The sequence below is a fragment of the Podarcis tiliguerta genome (genome assembly GCF_965153285.1).
Source record: "Podarcis tiliguerta genome assembly, chromosome: 4".
Lineage (NCBI taxonomy): Eukaryota > Metazoa > Chordata > Lepidosauria > Squamata > Lacertidae > Podarcis > Podarcis tiliguerta.
Genome location: NC_139537.1, coordinates 75,662,666 through 75,682,356, shown reverse-complemented (window position 1 = coordinate 75,682,356; position 19,691 = coordinate 75,662,666). Strand labels below are relative to the sequence as shown.

Sequence of the window (19,691 nt, the reverse complement as noted above, 5' to 3'; positions counted from 1 at the left end):
CTACATTATTTTGTTATGTGCAAATGGTTTTAGATACCTGTAAGCATCTATTCAACACAAAAAACAGCGACAATTTGTTGTTGACAAAGGACAGCTGGACATATAAAGGGCCCCATTACCTTCAGTAGCTTAGGGCCTCATCAAAACTAAATCTGGCCCTGTCTGTGAACCACCCTGATGAAGAGCAGTATATAAATCAATCTATCAAATAAATATAAACAAACCAATATTTCATAAGATCTGGGGGGGGGGGGATACGGAAAACCCAATATAAACAATATATCCACGCCTCGAGGAACTGCCGGAACGTCGCGCGCAGGGCCGGCGTTTCCGAGGGTGCAATTATGACTGTTGCACCGAGGCGATGTCGCGGGGGAGCGCTATTGCCGACGGACCTTGTCAGAGGAGCGGCGAGCGGCGGTTGTTTAACGGGAAGGAGCTCGAGGCGAGACAGCGGAGGCGGCTTCGCCGTCCGGCTTCCCCCGAGGGGTCTGTGCGGGGAAATGAACCTGGAACGCCTCCGGAAGCGGGTGAGGCAGTACATAGACCAGGTGAGCCAAGGCGAGAAAGGTGGGGAGACGCTTCCCCCCCGCGTCGTTCTCTCGGAGTTCCCAACGTCGCTCCTTGGCCACCACCGACGCCCACCCTTTTTGGATGGGAAGCTCAGCCTCAGCTCAGCCTCCTGTCAAACCCTTCCTCCCCCCAACAATTGCCTGCCATCTTCTTACTTGCAGCCAGCCTAAGGGTTGGTGCAGGCTGTCAGCTGCCTCTTCCTAAGGTGTTGCCCATAAGAGGGTCGTGGGTTCGAGCCGCACGTTGGGCAAATGATTCCTGCATTGCAGGAGAGTCATGACCTAAATCAAGTACAGAGGTACCTCGGCTTAAATACTTAATTTGTTCCGGAGTTCCGTTCTTAACCTGAAACAGTTCTTAACCTGAAGCACCACTTTAGCTAATGGGGCCTCCTGCTGCTGCTGCGCCGCCGGAGCATGATTTCTGTTCTCATCCTGAAGCAAAGTTCTTAACCCGACATAATATTTCTGGGTTAGCTTAGTCTGTAACCTGAAGCGTATGTAACCCGAAGTACCACTGTAAATGAGTAGAAATACTTAACTAATAGTTCGGTTCTGCCCCGCCCGCCAACATAAAGCCTGCCACCCCAACATAAATCCCAGCTACACCCATGCAGGGTGTTGGGCTAGATGACCCTCGTGGCCCCTTCCAGCTCTACAGGTTCTATGATTCTATCAAACTAGAATTAGCTAGATGTGCCTGCTGTTGTTGGCTCTGGCTCCACCTATTGTTCATCTGTCTTGTCTTTCTCCCTACCAGTCCCTGGTTGCCACCGCCACATTACTTACCTGTTAGAAGCCATGTGCCTTTTCTAGTGGAGAGAGGCGGTTTCAGTGCGTGGCACAGTTACTGTCCGACATGCTGTAGTTAAACGTACAGGAGGCCCTTCCAGTATATAGTGACAGTCCTTCTCTTGGCGATAGTTCAGTGTCTCAAAGTGTTGATAGTTCTGGACAGGTCATTTAGCTTCAATTCTTCATTTGCAAAATGGTCAAATGGATTGTATATATAGTAATACCAGATTGGTTCTCTCCTGATGGACAAGTAAAAATTCATTGCTTATTTGTATATGCAATAATTCAGTTTTGTTAGAGAAAGACTAAGGAGACATAGGTTGAAATCCCCACTCATCTATAAAACTCTCTGTGTGACCATGAGCCAAGTCACACTAGCTCAGCCTAATCTACCTCACAGAGTAGATAAAAAGAGAAAACTGGGAGGTGACAGCGGGGGAGAGTACCATGTATGTTGCCTGGAGTCCCTTGGATAAAGGGTGGGAATCAAATGTAATCAATACAATTTGTTATAGGAAAAACATGTGTAATGCTTGTTCTTTCTTTGCCCCTAAAAACAGCAACAGTATCAAAGTGCTCTGTTTTGGGCAGATAAAGTAGCTTCATTGTCTCATGGTAAGTTACATATTTAACTTTAATTATACAGCAGTCAACTTTTCTAAAACTAGTTTTGTGAAGTGTCTTCTAAATGAATTTCCCTTTCCTATATTGTATTTATTTTTCTTCAGAATGACCATGACATGTCTTTCAGGCTTGGATTGCTTGGGTAGATAACTTTGAAGTACTGTATTTACAGCAGAGGTGGGAAACTAGATCAAGCCAGCATCCTTACTTGCTCTACCACCTGCAGGCAAAGCTTGACAGGTGGGTGGGTCTGCCCACCTGTAAGCCAAACTACTGTTTGCACTTTGCAAACATCAATGATCAGCTTTTCAACAGCACTTGCATAGTGTAGCACTTTTCAGGCACTCATGGTCAGCTGATCAGTGATGGGTTGTGCTTGCAAATCCCACTTTTATCAGGGAGAGAAATATTTACCAGCCCTACAACTGATGTCATATAGAACATCACATGCAGAGCAGGAGGGTGTGACTTGTTGGAAACCTGCTGGTGGGCCAAATGGGGAGGTTTGGCAGGTCCACATCCAGAGATTTCCCATAACTGATTTATATGAATAAAAACTTCCAACATTGTGGTGTTTCACCATCATTGAGATACAGTAACTCTGATCTGGCTTGCATTGGTGTAAAAAAATGACACCAGTGAATTTGCAGGTTAGTATATCTATTTCCCTAGTAAATGTTTGTAATGCTTGTAAATGATGCACATTATCTCCAAAATTGCAGTCATGTGGCCATTGTTTACACCCTTATGTCTAAAAGACTGTTAAATGCAATGCAAAATTCTAATGGTTGGTTTAACTTAGTGCTTAGACATTTTTCTCAGGTTGACAAAGATAGGATTTTTTATTGTTCTTTAATTTATCAATTATAGAAATACTTGCTTTTGGCAAATTAAGTATTGCTGTTTTTTTAACGTGCTGTGAACGAAATATATCCCATACAAGCAAGATAAAGCACGTGAGGTTTGTGGGGGATCATACTGAATAAAGTTGTGTGGCTATTTCTTTTTTAGAAGACCCACAGGATATCTATTGGCTGGCTCAGTGTCTTTACCTCACAGCGCAGTACCACAGGGCAGCACATGCCCTTAGGTCAAGAAAACTAGATAAGGTAAGATTCTGCAGACCAGTCTTGTTTCTTCCATTTTAGCCTTTTCAGTTTGTTGTACAAGTTGCTAAGTTGAGCATTGTCAGACATGCTGGTTGCTACACCTTCTGTAATAATTTATGAAATAGGTAACATATGAGAAAATAGTCAAAGCACCAAATGGGGATAAGATGGAATGGAACACGAGGAACTATTGAAATTATACGTGCTGATAGCAGTTAAGCCAATACTGCAGAAGCAATGGGAGTAAAGTAAGAGATACAAATAGCATAGAAGTGGTAACATAAACTGCTAACCTGCTCACAGGTGTCTTGCTGAAGCCAGCGGTGGGTAGTGGTTACAGAAAAGCAAAGTAGCGTAAGACAATTTTTATTGAAAACATTCCTTCTGTTTCCTAGATTTTCTTTCTTTCTTTTAATACATAGATAAATAGGATTCTTTCAAGATTAATTAAGTCAGCAGGATCTATGTTGGCAGAAGGGAGATGATAGAGAGCAGTTCAGTTAGAAAGGCAATGAAAGAGTTGACTCTTGGCATGCAGAATGTATTAAAGGAACTGGACAAAATATGATAAACAGACTTGTGAATTGAAAGTACAAAGTAGAAGAATCACAATGCTATGCCAGGCATCACCATTCTTTATTCTTTAAAAAGTTATATCTTTTCAAAGGGCAAAATTATTTAAACAATTTTCATTTCTCCCTTAGTTATATGAAGCATGTCGATACCTTGCTGCTAGATGTCATGTAAGTATTTACTTACATTAGAATTATTCTTCACTAAGCAGCCAGTATATATAAGAAAATGACATGGCAGAAGGGATTATTTCTGCAGCTGAGATAGAAATGTGAAAACCTGAACTATTTTGTAACTGCTAGCTTAAAATATACTGCAATTCAAATGGTAGTTTAAATGCTATAATTATTTTAAAGCTGTGCTTATTGAAGATTCAGGACAGTTAACACTATTGAATAAAGGAAACACACATTCCTTTCTTGAAAGCTCACATCTAAATAATATGCAGTAGGAATAGGGTGGGAAACCAGGACCGTCTTAAGCATATCTGGCACCGTGGTTCAATGACCCCTCTGGTGCCACCCCCCATTTCCCAGAGTTGTCGACCTTTCCCCAAGCCTCTGTGGGGATCGCTCTCCTCCTGCGGAGGCTTGGGAAGGAAGCTGCACGCCTGCCAACCATATAGTTGGTGGGGTGCAGCTTCCATTCTAAGCCTCTGCAGGGATTGCTCTCCTCCTGCGGAGGCTTGGGAGGCAAGCTGCCTGCCCCCCCCCCCCAGCCATATGGTTGACAGGGCACAGCTGGCGGGTGTGCAGGGAAAGGGGAGGCCGCCGGCAAAGCCATGCATCTCCCCCAGTCACTGTGGCGCCCCTGAGAGGCCAGCGCCCTGGTGCAAGTCACCAGTAAGCCCAATAGGAAAGACGGCTGTGTGGGAAACAGAAGAACAAAGTAATAAGCACAGAAAGCTAGGTATGGTGGCAAAGGTTTAAAGCGAAATAGAGAACGTAGGGACCAAAAGAAGCTAACAAAAAAGAGGCAACACTGTGGATGTTGAGGTTGAGATGGGTTTAGGCTTTGTATGCCTGTATAACAACCAAAAGTGGTATGTGTGTAAAGTTGTTGTTTAGAATGAATTATGTAAGGCATATAACCTGCTGGTGGATGAGCTCTTTAAAAAAATAGTACTTTTTGCATTGCCACTTTAAACATAACATAACTTTGGTTTCTCTGTACAGTACGCTGCAAAAGAATATCAACAGGCTCTTGATATTCTTGACATGGAAGAGCCGATCAACAAAAGACTGTTCGAAAAATATTGTAAGGATGAAAGTGGTCCAAAGGACTGTTCCAGTGACTGGGAGGTTTCACAATCTTCAGTGAGTAACATATTGACAGATATAAATTAATGTAAGCATATGATGTATTCAGGGCTGCAGAAAAAGTAGCTAGAAGGTTTTGTGATGGTGTTAATTTGCAATAGTCTTTTGTTATGTCTTTAAATTTTTGCCTTGTAAAAACAGTAGTTCATCTTTAAAAGAGTTTGTGTTTGTATAAATAAAGTAAAGACACACATGAATCAAGTACACACCTCATGGGCTATGCCATGGTTAACCACTGTACAGATGTCTAACACACTTAACTATGAATTTTATGCAGTGTGAATGGTCCAATCTGATGAATAAAATGCATTTTTTTTCCTAAGTTTTAATTTGTGCTCAGAATCAAACTGCAAACACCAATTCCTTCTCTGACCTCCACCTATCCTTTCCCATCAGATCAAGAGCTCTATTTGCCTTTTGCGTGGGAAGATCTATGATGCACTTGATAACAGAACCCTGGCAACATTCAGCTACAAAGAGGCCTTGAAACTCGATGTTTACTGCTTCGAAGCATTTGACCTTTTAACATCACACCATATGCTGACAGCAGAAGAAGGTTTGGAGAACTCTCATCACCCCTCCAGTTTTAAAACATTATTTCTCTTTGTCCAGAAAACTGTTTTAATCAACAAAATGTTAAATTATATCAGCCATTGAATAGAGATACCAGTTTTCAAAATAAATAAATTTTGCTGGTTATTCTCCAAAGCCGACAGAGCAGCTCAAACTCACAATCTTCCTTGCTGGAGGTTTTTTATGTTTTGTTTTTGAAGCGGAGGTGTCCTCCTGCCCAGCACTGTCTGGTGCCACCAGCCTCCACTAATGAGGCAACTCTGCCCCTGGCAGGGAAGTCCGGTCACCGTGGAGCATCCCTGTGTGCCCATCCAAACAGAGTTTGGATGGAAGATGCCAGCAGTGGTGTTCCTAGTGGCTGTAGACTTCAGAATGCTCCAAAGCAGGTTGTTTTTGTGGGGGAAAGGCTGGGCTGACACGGGATCTACTGGATCCTCAGCCAGCACTGCTGCCATCATGTGATAGCAACATGCTCAGTGTGGTAGCCCTCAGCTCAGTTGCTACCGTGAATGCAACTGGCTAAAGTTCATTGTTTTATTTCCCCCATGAAAATGAATTTGAAGGCAATGCTGCAGTCGGGGTAAAACCAGCAGCACCTTCCTCGCTGATGGTGATCCTGCAAACCCTCTTTTACTTCTTTTCTGCCATAGTGATAGGCATTTCATCAGTCCGAATATAAAATACAGCCTTCAAGCTGGCATATGAAGGCCATTATCACCCTGCTTCTCTACTGTTCCCTGCAATGGACAGGCTAGTGTTTATTAAATTATGAAGCAAGCCTCCCTTTTTGGGTATGGTGTTTCTAAGGCAGAAGGAATTACAGGAAGAGAGAGACAATTTCTAGGAACCTTCGACCCTACCAGCTAAGATCTGGGTAGATCTCATGCCTCCCTGGGGAAAAAAGACACTGATTCACATCTCTGTTATTTATCATCCCGAAAAGGAAGTGCTGCTGAATGTGATTTTTAGGGGGAAAATCTTTTCCCCTTCTATTTTCCACTGCTAATCAAATCTATCAATGGTACATAACTGCATATGATGGCCCATAACTCCACATGCTCACTTCTGGAATGGGTTATTGGTGTCAGATTGTAAGATTTGCAGGACAGGAGAGAGGAGAAAGGCACAGGGCAGAGGAAATTCAGAAGGGAAGCACAGGTTCTAAAAGTTTTAGAGACATATCTATAGAATAATAATAATAACTTTATACTCTGGGCAGCTCCCAGCAGAATAGACAAAGATAGGTAAACATACATAGGAAGTGGGACTCGGGTGGCACTGTGGGTTAAACCACAGAGCCTAGGACTTGCCGATCAGAAGGTCTGTGGTTCGAATCCCCGCAACGGGGTCCCTGCTCTTGCCAACCTAGCAGTTCGAAAGCACGTCAAAGTGCAAGTAGATAAATAGGTACCACTCCAGTGGGAAGGTAAACGGCGTTTTCGTGCGCTGCTCTGGTTCGCCAGAAGCGGCTTAGTCATGCTGGCCACATGACCCGGAAGCTGTATGCCGGCTCCCTCGGCCATTAAAGCGAGATGAGCGCCGCAAGCCCAGAGTTGGTCACGACTGGACCTAATGGTCAGGATTCCCTTTACCTTTTACATAGGAAGTAGCAGAATGTTCCTAATTCTCTAGGTATCAGAACCTTATATCTCAATGCAACATGTTTTATGATGCTGTATGTGGTAGCAGTTGAAACATTTTTATCTGAGCACTGCTCCTGCTGCAAATCTCATGTTCAGTGAAAAAGCATCACAATAACGCACCACATTTATACCATTGTACAAATATGGAAAATTTCATCCCAAACAATGTGTCATTTGATCCATATGAATTACACCATCCAGATACAATGCCACAAAGTATATTGTATCATTACCTTCCCTGTTTAGAGAAGTTTTTAATGTTTGATGTTTTATTGTGTTTTTATTATTCTCTACCATTCTTCTGGAATTCACTTTTGTAACTGATGTGTTCAGAAAAAGAGCTGCTGGAATCTCTACCTCTAGGAAAACAGTGCACAGAAGAAGAAGTAGTATTGCTACATTTTCTGTTTGAGAACAAATTAAAAAAGGTAACAGTACTGTAGTTTAAAAGAAATCTACATTGATTCAAACGTAAATTTGATAACATTCTGTTACATATACTTTAATGTAACCAATAGCATATATTTTGCATCTTAGGACCTACGATTTGCTTCTTTTTGTGTCTTAGCAGTTTAGCATCAGTTATTGTGACCTTGCATACTATTTATTAATCAGAATTCACCCCTCAAAAGCTTTCATTGTATCCAAATATGATATACTATATATATTTAATAATTCTAGAAGGGTCATAATGGCTATAATGGAAACAATGCAGTTTTCAAAATATAAAGCTAAGATCAGGTTCAGATTATCATTTGGAAAACTCTGCAGCCCTACGCAAGTACTCTGAACCTCATCAGTGGAGAGCATAGATGCTCTCGCTAGCTATGCGCCTTTCACTATGTTGCCATCACACTTCCCTGCCACTTGTCATGCATTGAAGGGCAAACATCCGCAGCAGCAAGTCTGCTATACTCACGAAGGCTCCTTACACAGTTTAGAACCTTAATTGTGCAGGGAGCCTCTATGAGTATAGCAGGCTTCTCACAGCAGATGTTTACCCTGTAATACATAGCTGTTGATATGAATAGCAGGAAGGGCAGCTCTAGCTGCCTTTTCCCTACTCCCACCCTCATTGTGTGAGAAGACTACCTCCTAAACCATATAGGTCTATTCAGGCAATCTGGCTATTATTGTAGAAACAAAGACCCATGGAAGAATGGAATGATCATGGTAGATTGTCTTTCATGTGAAAAGAAAGGATGGCGATCTCTGACCCACCCCTGTCGCCACCCTTAACAATAGGACTGCTTGAATTTATGAGGCTTTTACACTGTTTTTTAAAATGGCAATACTCTGTCTCAGGGCACTCCGTAGCCAACTGATAGGTGATACAGCATAGCCTTGTTTGGATTAAGAATGCAGTTTAATGGACAAGGACACTCCCTCATCCATCTGAAAAGAAGGTGTTAGAGAAAAATGCATTTGCTGGTTCTTGCTATCTTGTTAGGTCTTGCCAGCCACCTTTCCAGACAAAGTGGAAGCTTCTGAACCAAAGTCTAATAGGGGCAGGGGGAGGTATGTCATTGCCCTCTAGCAATAATGGTATCATGGATCTGAGCAACCACATGATTCTCTATTGACATTTCTTCTCTCTTTCAGTATAATAAACCCAGTGAAACGTTGATCCCTGAATCTGTAGATGGTCTTCAAGACAATCTGGATGTCGTTGTGTCTTTAGCAGAAAGGCATTACTATAACTGCGATTTCAAGATGTGCTACAAGCTCACTTCTCTGTAAGTAAATATATCAGCCTGTTACGAAATAGCATTTATTTGAAACCACTCAATTGTGGAAGCCAGTAGATAATTGTTCACTCTTTACTGAAAGCATCTTTTCATAGAGCAGAGATGAGTGTAAAGCCTGGATGTCTTAATTGTTGGCCGCTACCGTTTGGAATCCCACCAGCTGTCATTGTATCAGTTACACCTTGCCTGTTAGCCTTTTCTCAGTCTTTTACTAAAGGTTTGGGGGATAAATGTTTGGGGCTCGGCGCATTGAAGTGTCTTGTATGACAATTTTGATGAGATAAGATCAGGGTTGGGAAGGTTTTGTCCCCCAGATATTGCTGGACTACAACTCCCATAAACTGCTGCCAGCAGGGACAGTGGTTGGGGATAGTGCAAGTTGTGGTCTGGCAACACCTGGAGGGCCACAAGTTCCACAGCTCTGGGTTTAGCTGTTCATTTACCAAATATGTGCATTTGGAAATGGACAACTTTAAGCAGGGCACATAGAAAGCTATTTCACACAATGTGTTTTTAAGTGTACAGTATGTCTAGCAAGGTAAAATAATAGAGTTGTACCTTAGAAGTCGAACGCCTTGCGAGACTAACGTTTTGGCTCCCAAACGCCGCAAACCCAGAAGTGATTGTTCCAGTTTGTGAACGTTCTTTGGAACCTGAACGTCTGCCACGGTTTCCATGGCTTCTGATTGGCTGCAGGAGCTCCCTGCAGCCAATCAGAAGCCGTGCCTTGGTTCTCAAACATTTTGGAAGCTGAACGGACTTCCGGAACAGATTCCATTCGACTTCTGAGGTATGACAGTATTCACAGATAACATTTGTCAGCAAGTCATGACTGGATGGAGCCTCCTGTTGAGCGAATGCTGAGTCTAATCTTCTTTCCCCAGCGGCAAAGGGCCGTGGCTCAGTTCCTCATGTTCAGAATGTCCTGGGTTCAGTTTCCCAGTATCTCCAGGTGTGGGTGGGAGAGACTCCTGCCTGAAACCCTCAAGAGCTGTTGCCAGTCATTGTAGACAATACTCAGCTAAATGGATTAATGGTCTGATTCAGTATAGGGCACCTTTCTATATTCCTATTTTTAAAAAAATTGGGGGGGGGAGAACTTTAATATCTGGAGCTGAAAACTACAGTCTTTTAGTGCCTCTCTGAGTACTTTGTATGATAGGAAGGATACAAAGTAATAAGCAATTCTACCATATTTTGCAAGAACAATGATCTATTTGCGCCTCAATTTTTATTAAGTTACTGTCCCTTGAGGGTTTTTATTTCCGCTTATTTTTAGAGTAATGGAAAAGGATCCATTCCATGCCAGTTGTTTACCTGTGCATATTGGGACACTTGTGGAGCTGAATAAAGCAAATGGTGAGAAGGTGTTTTAATACAAATGGAATATTAATTATTTTTAAAGGGATTCCTGGTCTATTTTTATTTATTTATTTATATTTTGCATTGGCTCCTGAATAGGCCTTTCAGCTCTAATTCAGGATGTTAAAAGCTAGCATGGTGTAGTGAGTAGAACAAGGACCAGGGTTCTAGAGCTGTGTTCAAATTTCCACTCCACCCTGAAGCTCATTGGGTGGCCTTGGTTAGTCTCCAAATCTCAGCCTAACCTATTTCACAAAGTGGTTGTGAAAATAAAATAGTATAGAAGAGAACCATGTCTTGCCACTTGGAGGAAGGATTGGCTGCATAGGCCAGAATTCAACACAGAACAAGCAGATTTTTTACTCATTCAACAGGATTTAACCCTCATCTCCTTCCTCCTGCACACCCCCAAAATCTACTCGGAGGGGGGGGTGTCTCAGCTTTTTGGAGCAGAATTTTAGGATGCAGGGGGAGCTTTAGGAGAAAGCAAGAGAAGGTGAAGTCCTGCTGCATGGGTAGAATTCTGTTCCTCTCCTAGACAAGCCGCATTGAAGGCAAGCCTTAATAAATAAATAAAATATGAGATTTTGTAGACAGATATTGATGGGTAGTCATAAAGAAAGCATAAGGACCCGTATTTGTGTGTTAATCCATATATGATGGATTTGATATTAACTAAAATTAATATAGCAATATTTCACTCTTTCATTGAGGGGTTCCTGCTACACATTTCTGCTGGTTCTGCAATAGAAATGAGTCCATTTTCCCATTTAAAGGCAGAAAGTTATTCATCCTGTTAGACAGTATATTTGCATTTTATGCCTTTATAATTTGCAGCTATTAAGATGCTACTTAAGTAGTTAATATTATACAATACTTAAAATCAATTCCTCCTTTTTTAATTTTTAAAGGAGAAATGTGTATGCTTTCAGTGGAGAGCCAGGAAAAAAATTGTAACAGTGAGTCATCCGTAGTGGAAAATAGTTAAATGAAATGTGAAATCTTGCTCAGGGGAAGGCCCACCCCAAGGGATGAGAAATACTGATTCCCTTGTTTCTTGGCTTCATATTGTAAAGAAAACTGGAAACCACACTACTAAATGCAAAAGCTGCTATACTAAACCATAACATGTTAAGTAAAAATTGTCTACGGAATATTTTATGTTAAGATTGTCTAATATGCCGACCGTGCTAGAGTGGCTGTCAGTGGCCTGGTTCATATGGCATGGTAAGCCAACTGTGACTCATTAGGACCTCGCAAAAGTCCTGGCTCCTGGAGCTCCCTGCCCAGAACTTTTAGCATGTAACAGCTAAACCATGGTGATGCCCAAATGCAGGATTGTGATTAAGATCTTTCCTCCTTAGCCATGATCTCTAGCCCAGGTTTGCTCTATGGTTAATGTGGAGACCTTAGCCACAATCCTGGATTCACATGGCATGCTAAGCTAAACCTTGGCATGGCTGCCATGCCATGCTATGGTTAAAGGACTGTCAAGAAGCAAAAGGGGTGCCCGTCGTCTCCAAGAGCCAACACATTTGCATGGTTTTGGTAAACCATAGTTTGCCTTACCATGACTTGTGAATGAGCGGAATGAGCGCCTTTGAAAATAGACTTGAAAACATAAGAATATATTATATGGGATAGTTTGAGAGAAACAGTTGACAGCTTTGTTCTGATTATCATTTTCAATCCAATAAAAATGTGAACAAAAAGGCATAACACTTTATTTTATCAACATTCAACACAAGCTGCTACATATATACTATTGTTTAACATAAATATATTTCTTCTTCCTAGAACTTTTCTACCTTTCCCATAAACTGGTGGATTTGTACCCAAATAATCCTGTAAGTTGTACTTCTGTTCTTTGTTTCATAAATGTGCTATGAATGCCATCAAAAAAAAGTTTAAAAGGTTAGGACCCATATAGTAGCATATACATCTAAAGTGAAATGTTATTACCATTATTATGGTCATGAATAGTTTATTATAATGTTAGCCTTATTGGTAGTACTACTTTTCTGTATAGGCTACATGAATATTCCCCAGCTTAATGGTACATAAAATGCTTAGCTTTCGACCCCCCTCCCCAATCTTAAAAATTTCACAAATAGAGTAGGCATGGTAGAGAAGGGATTGTACTACTCATCACTCATGGAATCAAATTAGCTATCCACAAGTTGTTGAACCACAGTGCGCACAGCACTGGCAATCACAAATTGTATACCTGCTGCTCAACAAAGTCACATTTTCTCAGCCACTAAATATTGTGGACTCCGTGCCACAAAAATAAGGAAACGGTCCAGCAAACCATTTCCTTTAGGAAAGGGATAAAATGTTGATAAATGCAGAGCACTTGTTGCACTTGCTGAAAGGTTGGTTAATTGATACATGCCTCTTTGCTACCTTTTGAAAAAAGTGATAATAAAGGAACATATTTCTAATGCTGTTTGCTTGAACCCACGATGTTCCTACATTTTAAATGGAACCAATCCCGTACATTGGCCTTGTTTTCATGACACAGTAAGCCAAATCAAGGCTTACTAATCCGGATCCATGGAAAATAGCTTGCAGCCACCTTCCTCCTCCTTGGTCCTTTTGACTGCTGCACCAAGGCTTATTTTGGGCTACTGCTTGTGGTTAGTGAGGAGAGAGTTTAACCGCAAGTTGCAGTTCAAACAGCATGCTAAGCCAAACCTTTTCCTTACTCAGCACGGCACAGTATGTTTGCATGTTTGCACAGTCTCAGTAAGTCATAGTTTGACTTACTTGGTCATACAAAATTGTCATATCAGCACAGTGATACCTCGGGTTACATATGCTTCAGGTTACAAACGCTTCAGGTTACAGACTCCGCTTCAGGTTACAGACTACAGTGGTACCTCGGGTTAAGAACTTTGCTTCAGGATGAGAACACAAATCGTGCTCCGGCGGCGCGGCAGCAGCAGGAGGCCCCATTAGCTAAAGTGGTGTTTCAGGTTAAGAACAGTTTCAGGTTAAGAACAGACCTCCGGAACGAATTAAGTACTTAACCCGAGGTACCACTGTAGTGTGCTTTAACATGTCTTGAATTTTATCTGGCTATTAGGTCTCCTGGTTTGCTGTAGGATGTTATTATCTTATGGTTGGCCATAAAAATGAACACGCCAGAAGATACCTTAGGTAAGTCTCACTTTGTCTTCTGTAGTCCTAAGGGTTGCTGTCTTGTAAGTTTACCATTTTAAGAAACCTTGTACTGTTAGCACTGATGAACTAAGTAAGGTCCAGGCAACCTTCTGTATGCCGGAAGACTGGAATTGGCACACTTCAGTAAATAACTATTCTCAGAGTAGTTGTACTTCAGAGTTACAGCTTTAAGCATTACATTTAGCATTGCAGGTTTCATTGGCTCTTATTTCACGTACCTGGTTTTTATGTTTCAGCAAAGCCACCACCCTTGAGAGAACATATGGACCAGCATGGATAGCATATGGGCACTCATTTGCAGTTGAAAGTGAGCATGACCAAGCAATGGCTGCTTACTTCACTGCAGCCCAGCTGATGAAAGGGTAGGTCAAAATTAGATTGCCAGGAAATAGGGATGTAGTTCAATAAAACCATCTTGGCAAACGGGTATTAATATTGGATGAAAAATAAACAAAAATAATGATTTACTGGGAAAACATCTGCCATCAGAGATGTATTCAGTGTTTGCAGCGAAATTAATATTTCTCTTAGAAAGTAAGCTTTACATTAGTTACTAGTGCAGTATTATGGATATGCTTGTCAAAACAAGGAAACTTAACTAGTCTGTCTCTCCCCCCCCCCTTTAAAAGTGTTTGCAGTATTTTTAAAACTATAGATCAAAGAGTTGTTTAAATGAAATGCGGTGCTGCATTAAATGTCCTCATGTCTTAGGTGTTTTTTTTAATTACTGTCCGTGTTCTTTATTTTTGTAGCTGCCATTTGCCAATGCTGTATATTGGGCTGGAGTACGGCTTGACCAACAACTCAAAATTAGCTGAGCGGTTTTTCAGCCAAGCTTTAAGTATTGCACCCGAAGACCCTTTTGTGATGCATGAAGTTGGGGTGGTAGCATTTCAAAATGGAGAGTAAGTTACTGTTTTTAACTTTGGGTTGTCTTTGTACCAGATATCTGCACATAATTTCCTTTCTTGGTTAGCTCCCCCTCCAAAACCTAGAAGTCATTATACTGCCCACTTGTGCACTTAATGAACTTAGTTGAAGTGACACATTAATATTAGTACTATTTCATATATAAACTATATCATGTTGACAATGCAATGGCAGTTACACCACTTACCACAGTCACTGATAACTGTAGTTTAGGAAATATATTATTTTTTCCTTCAGTGATCAGATGCGGTTTTCAAAAAAACAGCTAAGTACTTATCACTGCTTTTGTATCTCATGGGAATTATTTTTACATTGGAACAGTAAACATCATTTAAAAAAACACATACATTTTTGCCTTTAAAAAAAAGAGAGATCCCGTAGGCATCTTTCAATGCTGCATGTTAATGCCATTTTCTGTACGCAAGGCCCTATAGGTAATAAAATAGATAAGCTGTTAATTTGAAGAGACATATGCATAAGACATAGACCTCTAAATGTGTTTTATCTTAGTGACTTATTTTCTTTCAGCTGGAAAACTGCAGAAAAGTGGTTTCTTGATGCGTTAGAAAAGATCAAAGCCATTGGAAATGAGGTATTTTATTTTTATTTATATATATAGATATAGAGTTGGCCATAATTTCATCTCAGCGGGTTGTGTTTTGAAAGTACGACCCCAAAGTGCTACATTTGAAGAATCCCACCAAGCATTCTGCTTAAAAGCTACCCATATCCCAGAAGCAATACATATGCAGATCATCACCTTCCCACCTATGGTATTGCCCAAAAGTTTTCATATAACAAGTCATCATTTGGTGCATGGGTGTTGATATTTTTTTAATCAGCCAATGGAATAGCTTGTTTACTTCAATCAAGATTTTGTTTTAGAGGCATTAAAATGTTGTCTTTAGATGTGATACTTGTCTTTCAGGTGACGGTTGACAAGTGGGAACCTTTATTGAATAATCTGGGGCATGTATGCAGAAAGCTTAAGTAAGTGGAAAACGATTTTTACCAGTACTTAGTATTTTAAGTATTTATCCTTAAATGGTATGGCATTCTAGTTTTACTAAACCTTCTGTATGCATTTAATTATATTTATCATCTGGCATGTTCATATTATATATTGAAATGGAATGTATAGTGGAATATGGTATTCTAAACATCTCAGCTATTGCGTTTTTTAAAAAACAAGCTTCTAGTCTTTATGATAGAACAGTGAAAGCTCAGAGACCTGAGGTACTGCATAGAGTTCCTGAGGCCAGGATGTGAAACTTCGTTGTCCTTCAAAATTCATAGATAAAGTTTTCCAACATCTACTTACACACCTCCCCCCCCACCGCCCACCTCATCTCACAGCTTCCCTTCCTTCCTTCTGCATTCTTCTTTTCACCCTGTGGGCTGGTTTGCGTGAATGCTAAGCCATTGTTTTAGTAGCATATAGGACAAGCGTCACTAAAGAAATGTCAGGCTCATGCACTCCCTCTTTTCTCATGCAGGTGGTAGGAAGACTACTGCTGAGTTTATTTTCAGTTTTAAATAATTTCAGCTTCGCTCACCTTGCAGCGTGAATCCAGTGGTTTATTTAAAAGCCAGCTTCATAACCCATGGTTTAAAATTAGCTTGTTGAACAAATAACCATTGTTTGTTTTTAACTAGTATTCCTGGTTTGCATGGAATGCTAAGCTGAGATTCTTTGAAATGGCCAGGAGAACTTCTGCTGAGATTACTGTCCATGTTAGGAGGGTGCTTTAACATCAGAACCAGCCCAGTGTACCATGTGTTTTTTTTATGGCCAATTGTTTACTATTTGTATTTCCTAACAATGTGAATGAAACAATATCGTTCTGCCCGGACACTGAGGTCCAGCGCCGAGGGCCTTCTGGCAGTTCCCTCGCTACGAGAAGCCAAGTTACAGGGAACCGGGCAGAGGGCCTTCTCGGTAGTGGCACCCGCCCTGTGGAACGCCCTCCCACCAGATGTCAAAGAGAGCAACAACTACCAGACTTTTAGAAGACTTCTGAAGGCAGCCCTGTTTAGGGAAGCTTTTAATGTTTAATAGGTTACTGTATTTTAGTGTTCTGTTGGAAGCCGCCCAGAGTGGCTGGGGAAACCCAACCAGATGGGCGGGGTAGGAAGGAATGAATGAATGAATGAATGAATGAATAAATAAATAAATAAATAAATAAATAAATAAAATATCCTTATCCATGTTTTTCTTAATAGGAAGTACGAAGAAGCTCTCGAATACCATCGTCAAGCTCTAGTGTTGATTCCTCAGAATGCTTCTACTTATTCTTCCATTGGATACATTCACAGTCTGATGGGAAATTTTGAAAGTGCAATTGATTATTTTCATACAGTATGTAATCTTTATAAAATTGGGGGGGGGGTGAATTGGTATCAAGCTTGATGTGCTCAGTATGATCTTTCACTTTTCTTGATTTTGTAATTTGTCCTTTTTAATCAGGCCCTTGGTCTTAGAAGAGATGATACGTTTTCAGTGACTATGCTTGGACATTGCATAGAAATGTATATTGGTGATTCTGAAGCCTACATTGGTAAGCTGTGATTTTGTTACTGCTCTATAGCTATTCAAATGTTCCCACAGTGCTACGGCTGTCAGTACAGATGTGCATTCACGAAGAGCATTAGCACATTTTTTTCATGAAGAGCAGTGGCAAACGTATCACTAGTAAATCATTTGCTGAGTCCCCCAGAAGGCAGTTGGGCAATGGCTTTATTAAATTATTTAGGTAAGAAATTACAGCTTGGTTTAAGAACAGAGGGAGGCTGCTTACACCAGGTCAGACCATTGGTTCACCTAGCTTAGCACTGTGTATCTCTGTCCACCACTTAGCACTGTCTAAGCTGTCCACCACTAACTAGTCATAGCTCTCCATGGATTCAGACAGGAATCTTTCTTAGCCCCATCTGAAGAATCTGTATGTTGAACTTGGGAAATATTAGTTCTGCTCCTCCCTACTCAGTAGAGTATGCATTGCATGCAGTTCTTTCACCATTGCAATTGCCAAAGTTTAATGATGATGCTGCCACGGGGGGGGGGGGGGGCGTTCCATAAAATAAATACCAACAGAAGATTAACTTTCTTGACATAGGAATTACTGTGCGCATTCTTAATTTTCTAAAGACCTACAGGTTACAGTCACTATGATGTATTTAGGGCCAGGGTTTAAATCCTCACTCAGCCATGAAGCTTCTTGGATGACCTTGGGCCAGTTACCGTTTCTCAGCTTAAACTATGTCACACGGCTGTTGTGAGGATAAAATGGAAAGGAGCAGAACCATGTACAGCACCTTGAGCATCTTGGGGGGGGGGGGATAAAAATGTAATAATAAAGTAAAAAATGAATCATAGAGGGGTGTACTTGATGGTCCCTGTGGTCCCTTCCAGTTCTACAATTCTGTGATTCTATAGTGAACTTCGTCTTTTAAGAGTCTATGGGACTGGACAGAAATAGTATTTTTACATGGAAGTAATCTCATGGCGGAAATTAACAATCTCTTTCAGGAACTGCAATTAAGGATAAATTAAGATGCTATGACTTTGATGTGCATACTATGAAGACATTAAAGAACATTATTTCACCTGCGTGGGACGTATTGGAATTTGATATAGAAAAGCAAACCTTAGAAGAAAGTAGCATCATGGCAGTGGAAGCACCACATCAGAGGAGAACGACGGAAGCCCCCCCTCCATTAGATGAAACCTTTGAAATTGAAATGAATGAAAGCGATATGATGTTAGAAACATCAATGTCAGATCACAGTACTTGACTTTAAAATGCTAGAATAGATTCACCATTGTGTAATGTGCATTTTTGTCACCTCATGCCTTCTTCAACTGCTGTTGACATCAAAGAACTGCCCACGACTGTGACAGTGTGTTTATTCATACCAATTTTATTATGCAAAATAATCATATGTATTTTTAAACTCTTCACTGCATCCTGTGGTTTCTGTTACGAAAAAAGACTGTGAATGTTGAAAAATATTTAGTTTACAACTTGTTTGTTTCTGTGTCCAAGAGCTGATGAATTCCTGCCTTGGCTTTCTAACTTTCTCTATTTCCATGTTAAATATGTGTCATAACAACCCCCTGCAAAATTGATGATTTGATACTATATTTTATTCTTTAAACCAGAATTAAAGTTTTCATTGCTTTGTTTAAGTCATACACACAATTGTAAAAAATTATTCTTATCACCTGAATGCATTTCTCCCCCAATTTAATTGTTGCCAAGTCTTAAGTGTGGAAGTAAATACTCTTGTCTAGCCCCATTTGTCATTTCAGATTCCTTACTGCTTCTTCACGCTATCTTCCTGATACGAGTTACATCCAAACACAGGTTATTGGTTAAATGAAAATTCCGGTGCTGCTGCACAACAAACTTTTACAATAGGCATAGGGATCCATCAGCCTGCAGGCCTAATTAGAATCCACAGATTCAAATTTAACTCATGAGGCTGTCTCCTAAAAGCTGCACTTTTAGGACATTAGATGTGTGGCAGATCCAATGTACTCTTGGAAGCCTCGGAGTGTGCTTTGATGGTTTCCTGGCGCAAGAGACTTCTTATCGTCACCTATCTAGGCTATACAGTGGTACCTTGGGTTAAGAACCTAATTCGTTCTGGAGGTCCATTCTTAACCTGAAGCTGTTCTTAACCTGAGCTACCACTTTAGCTAATGAGGCCTCCTGCTGCCACCACACGATTTCTCATCCTGAACAAAGTTCTTAACCCAAGGTACTATTTCTGGGTTAGCGGAGTCTGTAACCTGAAGTGTCTGTAACCCAAGGTACCACTGTATACACATTAGTGGCTTAAAATGCAGTGAGGTTGTTTCCAGCCACTGTGTTTCAAGTCACTTTATGTTGCTGTGCACAACAGAGAGGGAAGTAGGCAAGATGTCTTCACCCAATGAGCTTTACCGAATTTATTTCCCTGCACGTAACTCATCAGTCAAACTGTTGTCTGCACATGCACAATGGCTGACTCAAAGGTACACACTACAGCTTAACTGCTGCTTACGCTTTCAAATCAGATGGGAGCACATCAAACAAAAGTATTTCTCAATAAACTACTAGAAATGGATTGTGGTTAGTTAACATTATATACTTGGCTTCAAACCCCAAAGGTGGAAACACACTGTGTACACATACAGCCCAGAACTACCACAAGAAGTTGCAGCAAATCCCCAATCCACTTTGAAAACATTCTTACAGTATTCTACAATAAT

General features: G+C 40.9%; 1 protein-coding gene across 2 annotated transcripts; it reads left to right on the top strand.

The window, feature by feature from the left end:
• The first annotated feature begins 375 nt into the window (after positions 1-375).
• CDC16 (cell division cycle 16) lies at positions 376-18,733 on the top strand. Of its 2 annotated transcripts, XM_083437819.1 has the most exons (18): positions 376-551; positions 1,928-1,982; positions 3,003-3,100; positions 3,805-3,843; positions 4,849-4,989; positions 5,389-5,548; positions 7,542-7,636; positions 8,811-8,944; positions 10,236-10,315; positions 12,116-12,165; positions 13,407-13,480; positions 13,741-13,866; positions 14,257-14,409; positions 14,963-15,026; positions 15,363-15,424; positions 16,658-16,793; positions 16,902-16,992; positions 17,964-18,733. In XM_083437819.1, exons 1-18 carry the CDS (start codon positions 504-506, stop codon positions 18,227-18,229), a joined length of 1,872 nt encoding a protein of 623 aa, XP_083293945.1. In that variant the 5' UTR covers positions 376-503; the 3' UTR covers positions 18,230-18,733. The 2 variants fall into 2 exon arrangements, with proteins under 2 accessions (XP_083293945.1, XP_083293946.1); XM_083437820.1 differs by lacking the exons at positions 376-551; positions 1,928-1,982 and adding an exon at positions 2,102-2,231.
• Positions 18,734-19,691: the final 958 nt, after the last annotated feature.